Source organism: Mastomys coucha, unplaced genomic scaffold (genome assembly GCF_008632895.1).
Source record: "Mastomys coucha isolate ucsf_1 unplaced genomic scaffold, UCSF_Mcou_1 pScaffold22, whole genome shotgun sequence".
Classification (NCBI taxonomy): Eukaryota; Metazoa; Chordata; class Mammalia; order Rodentia; family Muridae; genus Mastomys; species Mastomys coucha.
Window position 1 is genome coordinate 134,875,246 of NW_022196905.1, and position 14,047 is coordinate 134,889,292.

General features: G+C 56.2%; 1 protein-coding gene across 1 annotated transcript; it reads left to right on the forward strand.

Moving 5' to 3' along the window:
- The first annotated feature begins 891 nt into the window (after window positions 1-891).
- Lfng (LFNG O-fucosylpeptide 3-beta-N-acetylglucosaminyltransferase) lies at window positions 892-9,492 on the forward strand. The gene is made up of 8 exons (XM_031338527.1): window positions 892-1,408; window positions 5,517-5,565; window positions 5,943-6,042; window positions 6,152-6,305; window positions 6,415-6,500; window positions 6,867-7,032; window positions 8,124-8,209; window positions 8,330-9,492. The coding sequence occupies exons 1-8, from the start codon at window positions 980-982 to the stop codon at window positions 8,394-8,396; spliced, it is 1,137 nt and encodes a 378-aa protein (XP_031194387.1). The 5' UTR covers window positions 892-979; the 3' UTR covers window positions 8,397-9,492.
- Window positions 9,493-14,047: the final 4,555 nt, after the last annotated feature.

The following is a 14,047-nucleotide window of genomic DNA, read 5'->3' on the forward strand; positions in this document are numbered from 1 at the left end:
GCGGCAGGCTCGGGCTCGGACCCTGCTCCCACTCCAGGGGACCCTTGGCCATTTCCGGACCCGCAGCCTCTCACCCTACCATTAGGCGCGCATTCCTGCCGCCCCCGCTCGTGCTAGGCGCAGGCAAGGCCCCCGCCCGTGGGAAGGGGGCCGTGTGCCGGGGAGGCGGGGCTGGGATGGCGCACAGCTGGGTCACATCTGGTAGGAGTGCGGAGGAACCAAATGGAACAGAAGGTAGCCTTTCATCCCGCGGGGGAAGAGGCTGCCTGAGTGTCTCCTCGCTACGGGGCGCCTGAGGTTTCCGGGGACCAACCCTCCCCATTTAGGAACATGATGCCAAGACAGGCCTGCTTGGGGGCGGGGGAGATGGACGGACGGAGGGACATAGAATTTGGTCACTGACCGACCTTCTTGCCTGAACCTCAGGTCCACACCTAAGACATACTTATCATCAGTAAGGGTAGCCCTAAATTAATCGCTCAGGACACACTGCTGGCTACCGCTTTGGCTCAGTCAGCAAGGTCCCCAGGGAAGGAAGCCCGCTCGGGGACAGGAAATGCACAGCGAGAAGCCAAGGATGTCGCCCGCGGAGGAGCACTGGCTCTATCACCCAGGTCCCAGCGCCGGGGGCGCGTTCCTCCACGTGCAGCCGTGGCGGGCGTTGGTCAGCCTGGGTGTCGCCCAGAGCAGCTCCGGAGGGCGACTCGGCGCAGGCAGGACAGGCTCGTGCACAAAGGGGGCGGGTGCCGTGGGTGCCCCAGCTGGGTGGTTCCCAGCCCCCCGTCGATGTCCCACGTGGGAAGGAGAGATCGCCCTAGAGGTTACGCCCCTAGGCTAGCAGCCAATAAGCGCGTAGGGGCGTGGCCGGTAGGGGAGGTTTAAGGGCTCCTGAGGCGAGAGGCGCGCAGCTGGACCGGGAGCCTCGGGCAACCGGACCGGTTGGCACTGGGACGATATTAACGCGCGGCCGCCGGCCACCATGCTCCAGCGGTGCGGCCGGCGCCTGCTGCTGGCGCTGGTGGGCGCGTTGCTGGCTTGTCTCCTGGTGCTCACGGCCGACCCGCCACCGACTCCGGTGCCCGCTGAGCGCGGACGGCGAGCGCTGCGTAGCCTGGCAGGCTCCTCCGGGGCGGCTCCGGCTCCAGGGTCCAGGGCGGCCGTGGATCCCGGAGTCCTCGCCCGCGAGGTGCATAGCCTCTCTGAGTACTTCAGTCTACTCACCCGCGCGCGCAAAGACGCGGATCCACCGGCCGGGGTCGCTTCTCGCCAGGGCGACAGCCACCCGCGTCCCCCCGCCGAGGTTCTGTCTCCCCACGACGTCTTCATCGCAGTCAAGACTACGAGAAAGTTTCACCGCGCGCGGCTCGACCTGCTGTTCGAGACCTGGATCTCGCGCCACAAGGAGATGGTGAGACCCGCGTGACCTGGGCAGGAGGATGAAGTGGGGAATCACCCTCTGGTCCAACTGGTGACTGACGAGAGCGGCTCCCGCTGCATTAATAGCTTTGGGGCTATCTGGGAAACGATGACACTGATAAATCCCATTACAGCCCCGTGTGGGTGCTGAGGTTCACTTTGCCTTACAACACTAGAAGTTTCCTTCCGTGTTGCCCAGGGTCACCCCAGCCACATGCTCCGTGTCTGGATGAGTAGCCTGCAACTTAGGGGCTGGCCCTGTAGCGCTTCTCCTAAACACTGGAGTGAATGGCCATATTTGTTCCTCAACTTTTCCAAGCAAACTGGCTCAGCTCCATCCTGGGGCCCCTCCACTCTGAACGGACCCCTTCTTCCTGGGTAGAAGGTATGTCCCTTGAAAGAGAGGGAGGAAAAGGCATAGCACACCCCTGGGCCAGGCATAGTGAAAGAAATTGGGGCTTGCTCAGAACCCTTCCTCTTCAGTAGTTCAGCTCCCCCCCACCCCCAGTTAGACCAACTTCATACACATAATAAAAAGACACACCCCACTTTGAAAATCTCCCTGGAGGCTATACCAGGACCGTTGGGGAGGGAGAGCAGAGTGCACTGCGGGAGGTGTGTGTGGGGGGGGAGGCGGGGAGGTATTTGGTGTGAAGATGAAGGCTCACTTTCCTTCCTGCTCCAGCCCCAGTGAGCCAGGGCCATCAAGCCTGCCCAGACTTCTTGTTTTAGGACAGAGTGGAGTTAAGAGGACAAGGCTCCTATCTAGTCTTGGTCAGAGAGCGGCCCTGAGAACCCCACGGTAGCCTCTTGAGAACGAGGCGTCCCTTTCTCAGGGGCTCAGCAGGCCTTCGGGAGGGGGCAGCGGGGGGCCATGGGTTTTGTTTGGCTGTGGTGCCGTTAGGATTCCCAGCGCTAGGCTGCTCTCACGCCGGCCCCTTGGGCAAGGCAACAAAGCCCCTTTCTCCAGCCGAGAAAGGCGTCGGCCTCTTGTGTACAGCTATGCGCTCCATGGGAACCGTTGGCTGGCGTGCTGGCCACTCAGGTTGCCTGGTGATGAGGGGGCCTCTGTGTCCTCCCCCCCAGCCCTGAATGACAGCCCTCGTGGGGCACGATCCCTGAGCCAGGGCACTCCCCCACCCCTTCATTCAACCTTTCTGCTGTGTGATAGTGGATAGCGTCTATCCTCCTCTGGGCCCACCATCGGCTCTGAGAAACTCTCATTGGGGGATTTAGGAGCTTTGTCCAGTACAGAGGATTCAAAAGCAAGTTGGACTGTGTGGTCTGGTGAAAAGCCTAGGGTCTCTCTAACATCTCTCGCTCTCAGAGAAGGGAAACACTGTCTTCCTAATGCCGTAGTATAAGAGGACTGTATAACTTTGGAGGCGCTCGGTGAGCCTAGCAGCCATTCTGAGTAAGGGTCCCTCCGACCGAAAGAGGGCTTCACTTACCCCCCCCCCCGTGCTCACCTCCTGTGCACATGACAGGCAAAGCCCCCCTCGTGTGTGCTATGAGCAAGGGCCCTTAGAACCTGTAGCAAAAGGCCTGCTCCCCTCTGTGTCCAGGGCGGCTGCAGTTCGATGGAAGGTAGTTGAGGCTGCATTAGTCTGGGTTGGGTATGAATGGAAGGAAGGCTTCCTGGAGGCGGGGGAGGGGGGGGGCTCCATCTGCATCAGAGTCCTAGGGTCCAGGAAGGGCAGTCTTGGCATCAGGCATGACTGTGGGGTTGTACCAAAAAAAAAAAAAAAAAAAAAAAAAAAAAAAAACCAGGCAGGCTCGGAGAGGTGGAGAGGTTGGTCAGTGAGGGGACAGGCAGAGTGCCTGGCCTCTGTCCCGCTTGCTCCTCCCCCACCACTAAGGAGCGCGCCAGGCTGCAGGCTGCCACCGCCACAGCCACAATGGCTGGGGCAGAACTTGGCATCCTGTGTTTCTTTGAATCTCGGTTCCAGGAACAATGCTGCTTCCTGTGTGTCTCTCCCCCACCCCCTTGCTTGCCCTCACCAGCTCTGCTGCCCCCCTCTGCCCTGTCCGTCCTCTTTAGGGGAAGTTGGTGGGACTGGGAGACCTGGGTCTTCCATTACTTCTTCCTGAGCGGGCCCACAGGCCAGTGTCCTCTCTGGTCTCTTTTACTGTATGCCAAGGAGAAAAGAAGATGGTACCCACCTCCCAGGGACACTTGGGAGAGGAGAGTCCATCCTAGCAACTTGCCTCTGCACTGGTGAGCTGCGTTGTGCCCATTTTACAGAGTTTCCGGGGGACTGAGTGATTGATAGCCACAGGTACCCCTGGCCCCTTCCTTTCCTGATTGCCTTGTATTGGAGAGACAGCAGGCAGAGTACCCACACACCCCACACTCAGCCTCTCAAAGACTGTTCTCTGGGCCTCCTTGTCCCCCCCCACCCCCAACTGAACAAAGGTGACTTTAATCTCCGTAGCCTTGGGCTGGGTTTTTAGGACACCATCGAAGCGCGGGAGAACAGGCCTCTCTTGATCTCATTAAGAAAGCATTTTCCTTTTAATCCAGCAGCAAGCGTCTGCACAGGCCGGCCCTCTGTACCTCCCACGGCATTCCTGGGCTGAGATGCTGGGGTGCAGGGGGGGTGGGGGGGCTGGATGCGAGTCTGTGCGTGTGGGCTGCCCCGGGTGTCTGCAGAGACCTGGAAGGAGGGGGTGCATTCTTGCAGAGGATAGACATCCCACTTTTTGCTCTCCTAACCTGGGCCTCACTGGTGTGAGCATCTAGGTATGGGGTCAGCCTGGGTAAAGGACTAGGACTGCTCGAGGCATGGTGTGCCACCCCTGCAGGCCTGGGGTGTTAGTTCCTTGGGCCCTGGTACCCGCCGACCTCCAGGTTTGCATGTGCACACCCAGGTTTCCTTGGGTTCCCTTCTGTGCACAAAAGCAAAGCGAAGGCTGGTGGCTGTAGGGGAGCCTGTTTGCCTCTGCTGTGAACAGCCCCCACCCGCCGTAGGGTTGCACTCTGCAATGCCAGGGTGTGGCAGGCGGCACGCGCTGGGCGGGCCGGCGGAGGAAGGAACATTCCTTCCCGTGTGCCGACGGGCCCAGGCGGGCGCCGGCAGCTCCTGGCCCCGCCCAGGCGCCCCCCTCCTCTTCTGCAGTGCGGTCCTGGCAGGGGGTGGCCCAGCACTGGGCCAGGTGGAGTCTTGGCTGTGTGTCCCTGGGCGAGGCCTCCTGTAAGCGGGGAACAGTTTTCCTCTCTGAAGCTGCACCGGCTCCTCCGGTGCTCTGCTGTGGGCCTGGGGACACGAATCCTTTCCTGCTATTACCATCTTGACCACTGTGACCTCCCAGAACCTGGCTAAGCTACTATGGCGAGGGAAACCTGCTCTATAGGGCACAGGAGGAAGTCCAGGCCAGAGTCATGCATGGCCAATGGCTTTACCCATAGTCCAGTGCACAGGACCTCTCGCCCAGCCGGCCCAGTTAACCAGGCCAGCTGTATGGAAATGACAGCCCGGCCACTCCTGCTTAACTCGGCAGAGTTAAGGCTGGCCCAGCCCAGGACAAAACTGGCGGACAATGGCTGGTGATTCATCCTCCCTTCGGGGCCCTTTGTCTACCAGGGCTTGGCAGCAGCCCAGCAGAGGCCTTTGTCCCCGACCCGAGTGAGTGAGTGAGGCTCAGCTTCCCAAAGCCGACCTCCTCCTCCTCCTCCTCCTCCTCCTCCTCCTCCTGTCCCCCGCCCCCTTCCACAGCTCGGAAAGCCCGCAGGCTGGGCGGGCTGGTAGGCTGTGTCAATAAGGGTGTGTGCCCCGCCAGGTGCACAGGTTGGTGGGAGGGTTAGTTGAAGCCCGTTTACCTGGCTGGTGGGTGGGGCATCCCACCTGGCTGTGCCTCCCAGCTGCCTGTGGTGACCTTGGGCCCACCCGTCTGAAGTTGGAGAGTGAGCCCACCTCCCCCAGCCAACCAGCCCAGCTGCCACTTCCCCTGGATCCTTGAGCCTACATTCTGCGTGCAGTGGAGAATTCAGGCAGTTCAGTACAGGATTGGGGAGGAGTCTAGACCAGGTGGGTGCCCTGGTTGTGGTCCTCATAGGGGACTTGGGAGCTGAAGGCTCAAGATCCTGTCTCTTTTTCCAGACGTTCATCTTCACAGATGGGGAGGATGAAGCTTTGGCCAAGCTCACAGGTTAGTCCCAGGCTTGGGAGTGGGGGTGGGAGGAGCTGGTCCCAGCAACTTCTTCCCCCCACCCCCCACCCCCCAACCCCAAGGCTGTGAGGTCACCGGCTGCCGCTGCGGGGCTAAAAGGCCAGTTCACTCGGCCTGTTTGCTTCATGCCCCGCCCCACCACTCCCTGGGCCCCTGATTCTTATGCAGAGGAGACCCTTTCAGTCCTTTGGGGGACCCTTTGAGTCCTGCTTAGCAGCAACAGGTGGCGCGTACTGGGGAAAAGCTGGCTGAAATGAATGGGCAGGGGTGGCTACCCTGGGAGGGGGCTGGGCTGGGCTGGGGGTAAGGTCTGAGGCAATGAGAAACGCCTGCTCACAGCTCTCCCTTGTCCACAGGCAATGTGGTACTCACCAACTGCTCCGCGGCCCACAGCCGCCAGGCTCTGTCCTGCAAGATGGCTGTGGAGTATGACCGTTTCATTGAGTCGGGGAAGAAGTAAGTTTCCACCTTTCCCGCTGTGCCCCATCCGTGACCCTTCCCTGGCAGCCTGGCAGTCCTCAACCCCTGTCTGCAGTCCCTGACAGCAATCCCGCCTTGTGTTCAGGTGGTTCTGCCACGTGGATGATGACAACTACGTCAACCTCCGGGCGCTGCTGCGGCTGCTGGCCAGCTATCCCCACACCCAAGACGTGTACATCGGCAAGCCCAGCCTGGACAGGCCCATCCAGGCCACAGAACGGATCAGCGAGCACAAAGTGGTGAGTGTCTCCCATTGCTGCCTCCCAGGGTAGCACACACCCTGAGGAGTTAGGGAGGGGCTGAGCCATCTTTGCAACCAGGAGTCTCCTGACAGCCATTTCACTTCAGAGACCGGTCCACTTTTGGTTTGCCACCGGAGGAGCTGGCTTCTGCATCAGCCGAGGACTGGCCCTAAAGATGGGTCCATGGGCCAGGTGAGTATCCCCTGCATATCTGCCACTACCACAGCAGCAGAGTGTTCCTGGTGTTCGTGGTCCTGGGTGCCCTGGCACAGGGTCTGGCTTGGGTTGTTCTGTCTCAGATACCCGCTCCTCTTCCTTAGGCAGCTGTGTTTTCTGCCGCTCTCCCTACCTCTGCCCTGGCTAGAGCACCCTTGGTTGATAAAGCCTTTGGCATGGAAGGACTGTGGTTCATGGTTGGGGCGGGGCCGGGGGGGGCGGGAAAGCGGGGCACAGTGGACTCCCTACTTTTGAGGCCTATTAGGCAAGGTCTTGTCTTCTTACGGTCCAGCTGCTGGCTTCAGCCTCTGCTGACTCTTCCCCGGGGCCCTTCCCTTGCAGTGGGGGACACTTCATGAGCACAGCAGAGCGCATCCGGCTCCCAGATGATTGCACCATTGGCTACATTGTAGAGGCTCTGCTGGGTGTGCCCCTCATCCGGAGCGGCCTCTTCCACTCCCACCTGGAGAATCTGCAGCAGGTACCCACCACCGAGCTTCATGAGCAGGTGCGCATGTGTGTCTCCCAGGCCTGGGTGGCCAAGCAAGGAACTCAACAGTTGAGGGACAGAAGGGAGAGGGTGCCTCCAAGGAAGGGTCAATTCTTTTGCTTTTTTTTTTTTTTTGGTTTTTCGAAACAGATTTTCTGGATCGCCCTGGCTGTCCTGGAACTCACTCTGTAGCCCAGGCTGGCCTCAAACTCAGAAATCCGCCTGCCTCTGCCTCCCAAGTGCTGGGATTAAAGGTGTGCGCCACCACCGCCCGGCTGGGACAATTCTTATCGACTTATTATTTAAGTATTTATTGATTTCTTTTGGTTTTCTGAGACAGGGTTTCTCTGTGTAGCCCTGGTTGTCCAGACCTACCTCTGTAGACCAGGATGGTCTAACTCAGGGATCTACCTGCCTCTGCCTCTGAGTGCTGGATTAAAGGCGTGCATCACCACTGTTGGGCTTATTTATTTTTGGTTTATTGAAACAGGGCTTCGCTGTGAAGCCCAGGCTAGCCTTGATCCTCTTGCTATAGCCTCCCATAGGCTGGGAAATCAGTTGTATGCCACCACACCCTATTCAGAGTCATTTAGAGAGTGTCTGTATGTTTTCTTTTTTTGTTTTTTGTTTTTATTTACTTAGAGATGGGTCTCTTTGTAGCCCAGGCTAGCCCTGAAGTTGATAATGTAGAATGACATTGAATTCCTGATTCTCCTGACTCCACCTTCCAGGGCTAGGAGTGCAGGAGTGCACTACCACACCCAGTTTGTGCAGTGCATGCTAGACAAGCACTCTTGTCAGTTGAGCTAGCCCAGGGTCAGTGTTTTAAATAGGGATATCAAAAACACCCCATTCTCAGGTGTCAGAGTCTATTCCGAGCTGCTGGCCCACTTGAGGTACTACTCTAGTTTCACTCTCCAGCTCCTCAAAAAAAGAAAGTAAAATAGATCCTCCTAAGTTGCTGACCCTGCCCTTTGAGGGCACACTCCTGCTCTGTCTTGCCCATGGTCATAGGCCCCAGGTGGGCTGAGCCAGGGTCTAAGGGATAGCAGGGGGAATAGCCAGGCAGGACTGCCACCTCCAGCGTCATTCCATTGCTCCCAATGCAGGTGACCCTGAGCTATGGCATGTTTGAGAACAAACGGAACGCAGTGCATATCAAGGGACCGTTCTCCGTGGAGGCTGACCCGTCCAGGTAAGAATGTCACCAAATACCCCCGTGGTGGTGGGGAACCCCATGGATGCGGTTGGGACTGCCAGAGGATGCATACGCACCCCCACCCCACGCAGACCAGTCTTTACTTTGTCCCCACAGGTTCCGCTCTATCCACTGCCACCTGTACCCGGACACACCCTGGTGTCCCCGCACCGCCATCTTCTAGCAGTCGTGGTTGAGACCCTGTCCCTGGGCGCCCCTGGTATCCAAAGGGCCCAGGGACCCCCTTGTTGTATGTCCTGGCCTTGGTGTCTGAGGCTCTTCAGGGCTATGTGTATGTGTGTGTATGTCTATATTTGTGTGTTTGTGTGGCGTGCCCACCCGTGTTGCAGACTGCTGGGCAGTCGTGTTCTTCAGGGAGTGGCAGGTCTGTCCCTAACTACTCTACACTCTGAGAGCCACTCCGAGGGCAGGTCTGTGGGTTCTGTGTTTGGATCTCTGCAGTGGGGTGGGTGAGAAGCCTCGGGGCTCCCCTCGGGGGGTCCATGGGTGCCGACCTGTAGCACAGTCTCTTATGTTGGGGTGCTACCCTACCTGGAACCTTCCCTGACAGCTGAGCTGTGCCCAGTCCTAGGGAAGCTGGTTTGGATCGTAAAGACCTGGGCCCCTCGTGAGCTCTGGCCCGGGCGCTGCCTGTGGCCATTTTGGTGACCAGTGCTCTCCTCCCTGCCCTCCAGGGTGGAGGTGAAGCCTTTGGCCCGCCCTCTGATGTCCTATCTTTGTCTCCCACACCAGTGGGATTCAGAGCTATGAATTTTATCTCCTCTCCAAAGTAGAGAGAAAGTCGCCCATAGTGGGTGTGCCTGTACATATTGTGACAGTATTTTTTTACTGTGCTGTTTCTTGAAAGGGGAGGGGTGGGCGTGAAAGGAGGGGGGGCGGTTGTTTTCTGGGGTGGGCTGGAGAGGGTCTTATTTTATCTTTTCTGTGGATCAGAAAAAAGTGGAAGCCAGACAGGCTTGGTCTCTGGAAAGCTGAACAATGAGTGCCTTAGTTACTGTATTTATGCCTTCCAGTATCTGGAATCCTGCTTCCCCACTCCCCCGCCCCCATCCTCCCCAGTACCCCAAGGCTCACCTCTCTCCACCCCCGCCCCCACCCCACTCCACCCCCTACCCCATGGGCTGTATGCTGTGTTCTTTTTGCAAAGACCTTAGCTAGGCAAGCTAACGATGATAAGGGAAAAGCTCTCAGGGAATCGATGTGTTGTTGCCATGGTGACGTCCTTCCTCTGAATAAAGGTGCTCTTTGCAGCAACCCAAGGAGCTCTAGTCTTGCTTGGGAGTTGGGGGTAAGCCACCTGTCCATCAAGGTAACTCCAGGGCACTTTCAGATGAGGCGGGGAGACTGGGTCACACCATGGAGAAGAAGTTTACTACTTGGGAGGGAAAGTTAGGGTTGAAATAGACGAAGTATGGGCAGCTGTCTCTGATGGGCTGGTACCATGTTGGGAGGTGGGGGTTGGACAGAGCTGATGGAGGTCGTTGCTTGATCTGTGCCAACATCACTTGTGATAGATAGGAGTCCAGGCCTTCCTGGAGGAGGAACAGTGGCTTCTGGGGGTTGGCCAGATACCCATTTTACAGACAGGAAAACTTTTGAGGCGCAAAGCAGACTAAATCAGGATGACCTAAGTCAGGCAGCCAGGCTGCTGAGATGGATGAAACAACCACCTCCCCTCCCCATCTTGGTTCCCTGTCAACTTTGCTGACACTGCCTGGTCTCTCATCTGTCATGAGAAGCTTAGAGGTATCCTCTGAGGATGGGCAGTACCCAGGCTGCTCACTCGTGAGTGGAGCTGGCGAGGACTCCGATCTTTCTGAGGCTCTTCAGGGACCTTCCTAAAATCCAGCCACAGGGGGTGGCTGATCAGGGGGATCCCCACCACACCCCTTTCCTGTGGTCTCCTTGTTTCCTCTGCTTTACAGCAAAGCTTGTCGGAGCTGGCAGGCTAGCGCTGCCCACCTGCTGCCCCTCGGTATGGCTGCCTGCTCTGACCTGACCCTGGACTCAGCTGGGGCTATGTCCTCATTACCTGCCACCCTTTCCTTCGCCTCCTTCCCCACACCATTCGATTAGAGATCTGCCCCTCTGCGCTCCACCAGACACTGCTCACAGTCATGGATTCAGCGCCCCCAAATGGACTGGGCATGGCACTTGCTGGTAACTGCTCATGCCTTGTGAGGCAACTGGCCAGGGCCTGACCCCACTTGGCAGTTTGGCTTTTGCGGCTACCTGGGATGTTCAGAGTAGGGGATCCTTCGTGATAGCCATTGTCCTCAGCACACAGGGCCTGGTGGCAGTGGCTCAGGGCCCTACTTCCCGAATGAGGAAGCTAACGTTTGCTAGCGGGTGGAGAGGTCGTGATGGAACAGCCTGCACACAGGCCGTGGGCCACCTTCCTGCCTGGATGAGTCAGAGGCCTGCTACCCTCTCCTCTGGGCATCAAAAGTCCCTTGTGGTTGGCATCAGCCTCCCCACAGAGCTGGCATCCGCAGAGAAGAGGCACGGCAGCACTGACCTCAGGGGCATGGAGTTGGAGGCCCCCGCCAGGGTAGGGTTACCACTAGGAGTGGAGCCAAAGGGCCTCATGGTGGTCCAGATGGCCCTGAGGCTGTAGGGACATAACCTCAGCACGGAGCAGGAGGAGAAGCCCATGAGGTGGCATAGGTCTCTAACCTAGTATTCACAAGGCTGCCGAGGCAGGTGGATTGTGGATCATGAGATCAGGGCCAGCATGGGTTACCGAGTGAGGTCAAAATCATCTGAGAAACGGAAGCCAAGTGGGAAGGGCACGGGAAGGGTACAGCCAGCGGCTTCAACTACTTACAGGTATAGCAGGCCAGGAGAGTTTCTCCTGGGAAGGGAAGCAAGCTGACTGACTGACTGACTGATTGATTGATTGTTTTTCAAGACAGGGTTTCTCTGTGTATCTCTGGCTGTCCTGGAACTCTCTGTAGACCAGGTTGTTCTCAAACTTAGATTCACCTGCTTCTGCCTCCCAAGTGCTGGGATTAAAGGCACACATCACCAATGACTGGCTGCCCGCCCGCTCCCATGAGGGTCTAAGCAGAAGCCCTTCTCTCTGGTCAATTACACAGTCAGGTGTCCTGTCCCGAACCACCCATCACTGTGGGGTTTTCAAAAGTTTGTAAAATGCCAGGTGCCCTGATGCCTCATGCCTGTAAGTCTCAGCGACTGGGAGGTAGAGGCCGGAGGACTGCCAAGAGTTCAAGGCCAGCCTAGGCTACCTACTGAATGATGCTCCTCCCTTCCCCAGCCCCAATAAAAGTAAAACTGCAAACGCAAGCTATAGGGTGTTGGGGGCGGGGTGCAGAAGCAGGAAGGTCCCCAGCTTCCTCTCTCATGCTGAGTGGTAGGTCATGGTGGTCAGGAGTAGCTGAGCAGGGTCTGGGAGAGGGTGGCAGGGTAGGGTTGAAGTTTTCAACTTCCCTCTCTGAACTTCCCTCCCCTCTGAGGTCAGCAGGGCTGACTTCCTGGAAGAGGTGCCTCACTGCTGGAGCCGGAAGGCCAAAACCAGGGCGTATAAGCAGAAGTCAGCATGTGTTTGTGGGTGCTCCAGCTTGGCACAGCCCAGACAAAGGCACCCCAGGGTGGGGTTTGGAGGGAGCTGGTTAGGAGAAGGCTGGGAAGGGCAATGGGCAAAGGCACTGAGCCTTCCATCTCTCCCTGTGTCTGTTCCCCTCTGGATGGCTTCAGTCTACTCTCTCTATTCTGTGTCTCAGGAGGAAGCAGAAGGCCCTGGGCAGACCCATTGGTCTAGCCTGTGGCACATTCTCCTTTGGCCGCCTGCTCCCTGACCCCAGCCTTGACCTCTCCCCCACCAAACAACAACAAAACACATTTTTCCTTTTGAGGCTTGGCATTTAAGTTTTTAAAATTATTATTAATTTATTTATATTTTTGGTTTTTCAAGAGGGTTTCTCTGTGTAGCCCTGGCTGTCCTGGAACTCACTCTGTAGACCAGGCTGGCCTCGAACTCAGAAATCCGCCTGCCTCTACCTCCGAAGTGCTGGGATTAAAGGCGTGCGCCACCACTACCTGGCTAAATTTTTTTTTTTTTTTTTTTTTTAAATTGGGGCTAGAGAGATGGTTCCATGGTTAAGAGCACTTGCTGCTCTTGCAGAGGAAGCACCCACATGGCTGCCCACATGGTCTCCAATCCTAGGGGATGGAACACTGTCTTCCGGCCTTTACAGACACCAGGCGTGAATGGCACACATACGGGTAAACACCTGTACACATAATTTTTTTTTGTTAAAAGGTTAAAAATATTGGGGAGTGTTTTTTAAAACATTTTTTAAAAGATTTATATATTATATATAGGTACACTGTAGCTGTCTTCAGAGACACCAGAAGAGGGTGTCAGATCTCATTACAGATGGTTGTAAGCCACTGTGTGGTTGCTGGAATTTGTTCATCCTGAGGGGCTGCAAACCCTTCAGCTCCATGGGACCTTTCTCTAGCACAGCCAGTGCTCTTAACCACTAAAGCTCTCTCCAGTCTTATTAAACAAGATGAAGTCAAGGCTGGCCTTGAATTCTATGTATCCAAGGCTGTTCTGGAAGAGCAGTCAGTGCTCTTAACCACTAAGCCATCTCTCCAGCCCTGGAGAGTGGTTTCTGTGTGTCATGGTGCACATGTGCTAGTTAGGTCATTAGGCTTAACAATAAGTACCTTAACCAGCTGTGTCATCTCACTGGGCTTCTGGCAATTTTTTTATTGGTCTATTTCCATTGTACACAGTAATTAGTTTCATTAAGATAGCTCCATTCGCTGGGCAGTGGTGGCACACGCCTTTAATCCCAGCATTTGGGAGGCAGAGGGATGCGAACTTTTGAGTTTGAGGCCAGCCTGGTCTACAAAGTGAGTTCCAGGACAGCCAAGGCTATATAGAGAAACCCTGTCTTGAAAAAACCAAGAAAAAAAAAAAAAGGTAGCTCCATTCATCAAGTGCTCTGATCTACTCACCCTACCTTCTCTGATGTAGTTCACGTGTACTTTCATCTCTCTCTCTCTCTCTCTTTCTCTCTCTCCCTCTCTCTCTCTCCCTCTCTCTCTCTCACACACACACACATCCATGAGAACTGACAACATGGCTCATTCAATAGAGCATTTATCAAGCATGAACCAAGTCCTGAATTCAAACGAGCATCACATGAACAACCTTGGATACATAGAATTCAAGGCCAGCCTGGACTTCATCTTGTTTAATAAGACTGGAAAGAGAACTAAAGTGGTTAAGAGCACTGGCTGTGCTAGAGAAAGGTCCCATGGAGCTGAAGAGTTTGCAGCCCCTCAGGATGAACAACAATATGAACTAACTAGGACCCTCAGAGCTCCCAGGGACTAAACCACCAACCAAAGAATACACATGGTGGGACTCATGGCTCCAGCATCATATGTATAGCAGAGAGGATAGCCTAGTCCGTCATCAATGGGAGGAGAGGCCCTTGGCCCTGTGAAGGTTCTAGGCCCCAGTGTAGGGGAATGCCCAAGCCAGGAAGCTGGAGAGGGTGACTTGGTAAGCAGGGGGAGGGAACAGGTGTTTTGTTTTGTTTTGTTTGTTTATTTCTTGTTTTGTTTTGTTTTTTTTGGAGGGGAAACTGGGAAAGGAGATATCATATGACATGTAAATAAAGAAAATATCTAGCTGGGTAGTGGTGGCACACGCCTATAGTCCCAGCACTTGGGAGGCAGAGGCAGGTGGATTTCTGAGTTCCAGCCTAGCCTGGTCTACAGAGTGAGTTCCAGCCAGGGATACAAAGAGAAAATACCCTGTCTCAAAAAACCGAG

Coding starts and splice junctions, on each gene's coding strand:
- Lfng (XM_031338527.1), top strand. CDS start 980: ATGCTCCAGCGGTGCGGCCGGCGCCTGCTGCTGGCGCTGGTGGGCGCG. Junction 1,409..5,516: donor TCTCGCGCCACAAGGAGATG/GTGAGACCCGCG, acceptor CTCTTTTTCCAG/ACGTTCATCTTCACAGATGG. Junction 6,043..6,151: donor TTCATTGAGTCGGGGAAGAA/GTAAGTTTCCAC, acceptor CCTTGTGTTCAG/GTGGTTCTGCCACGTGGATG.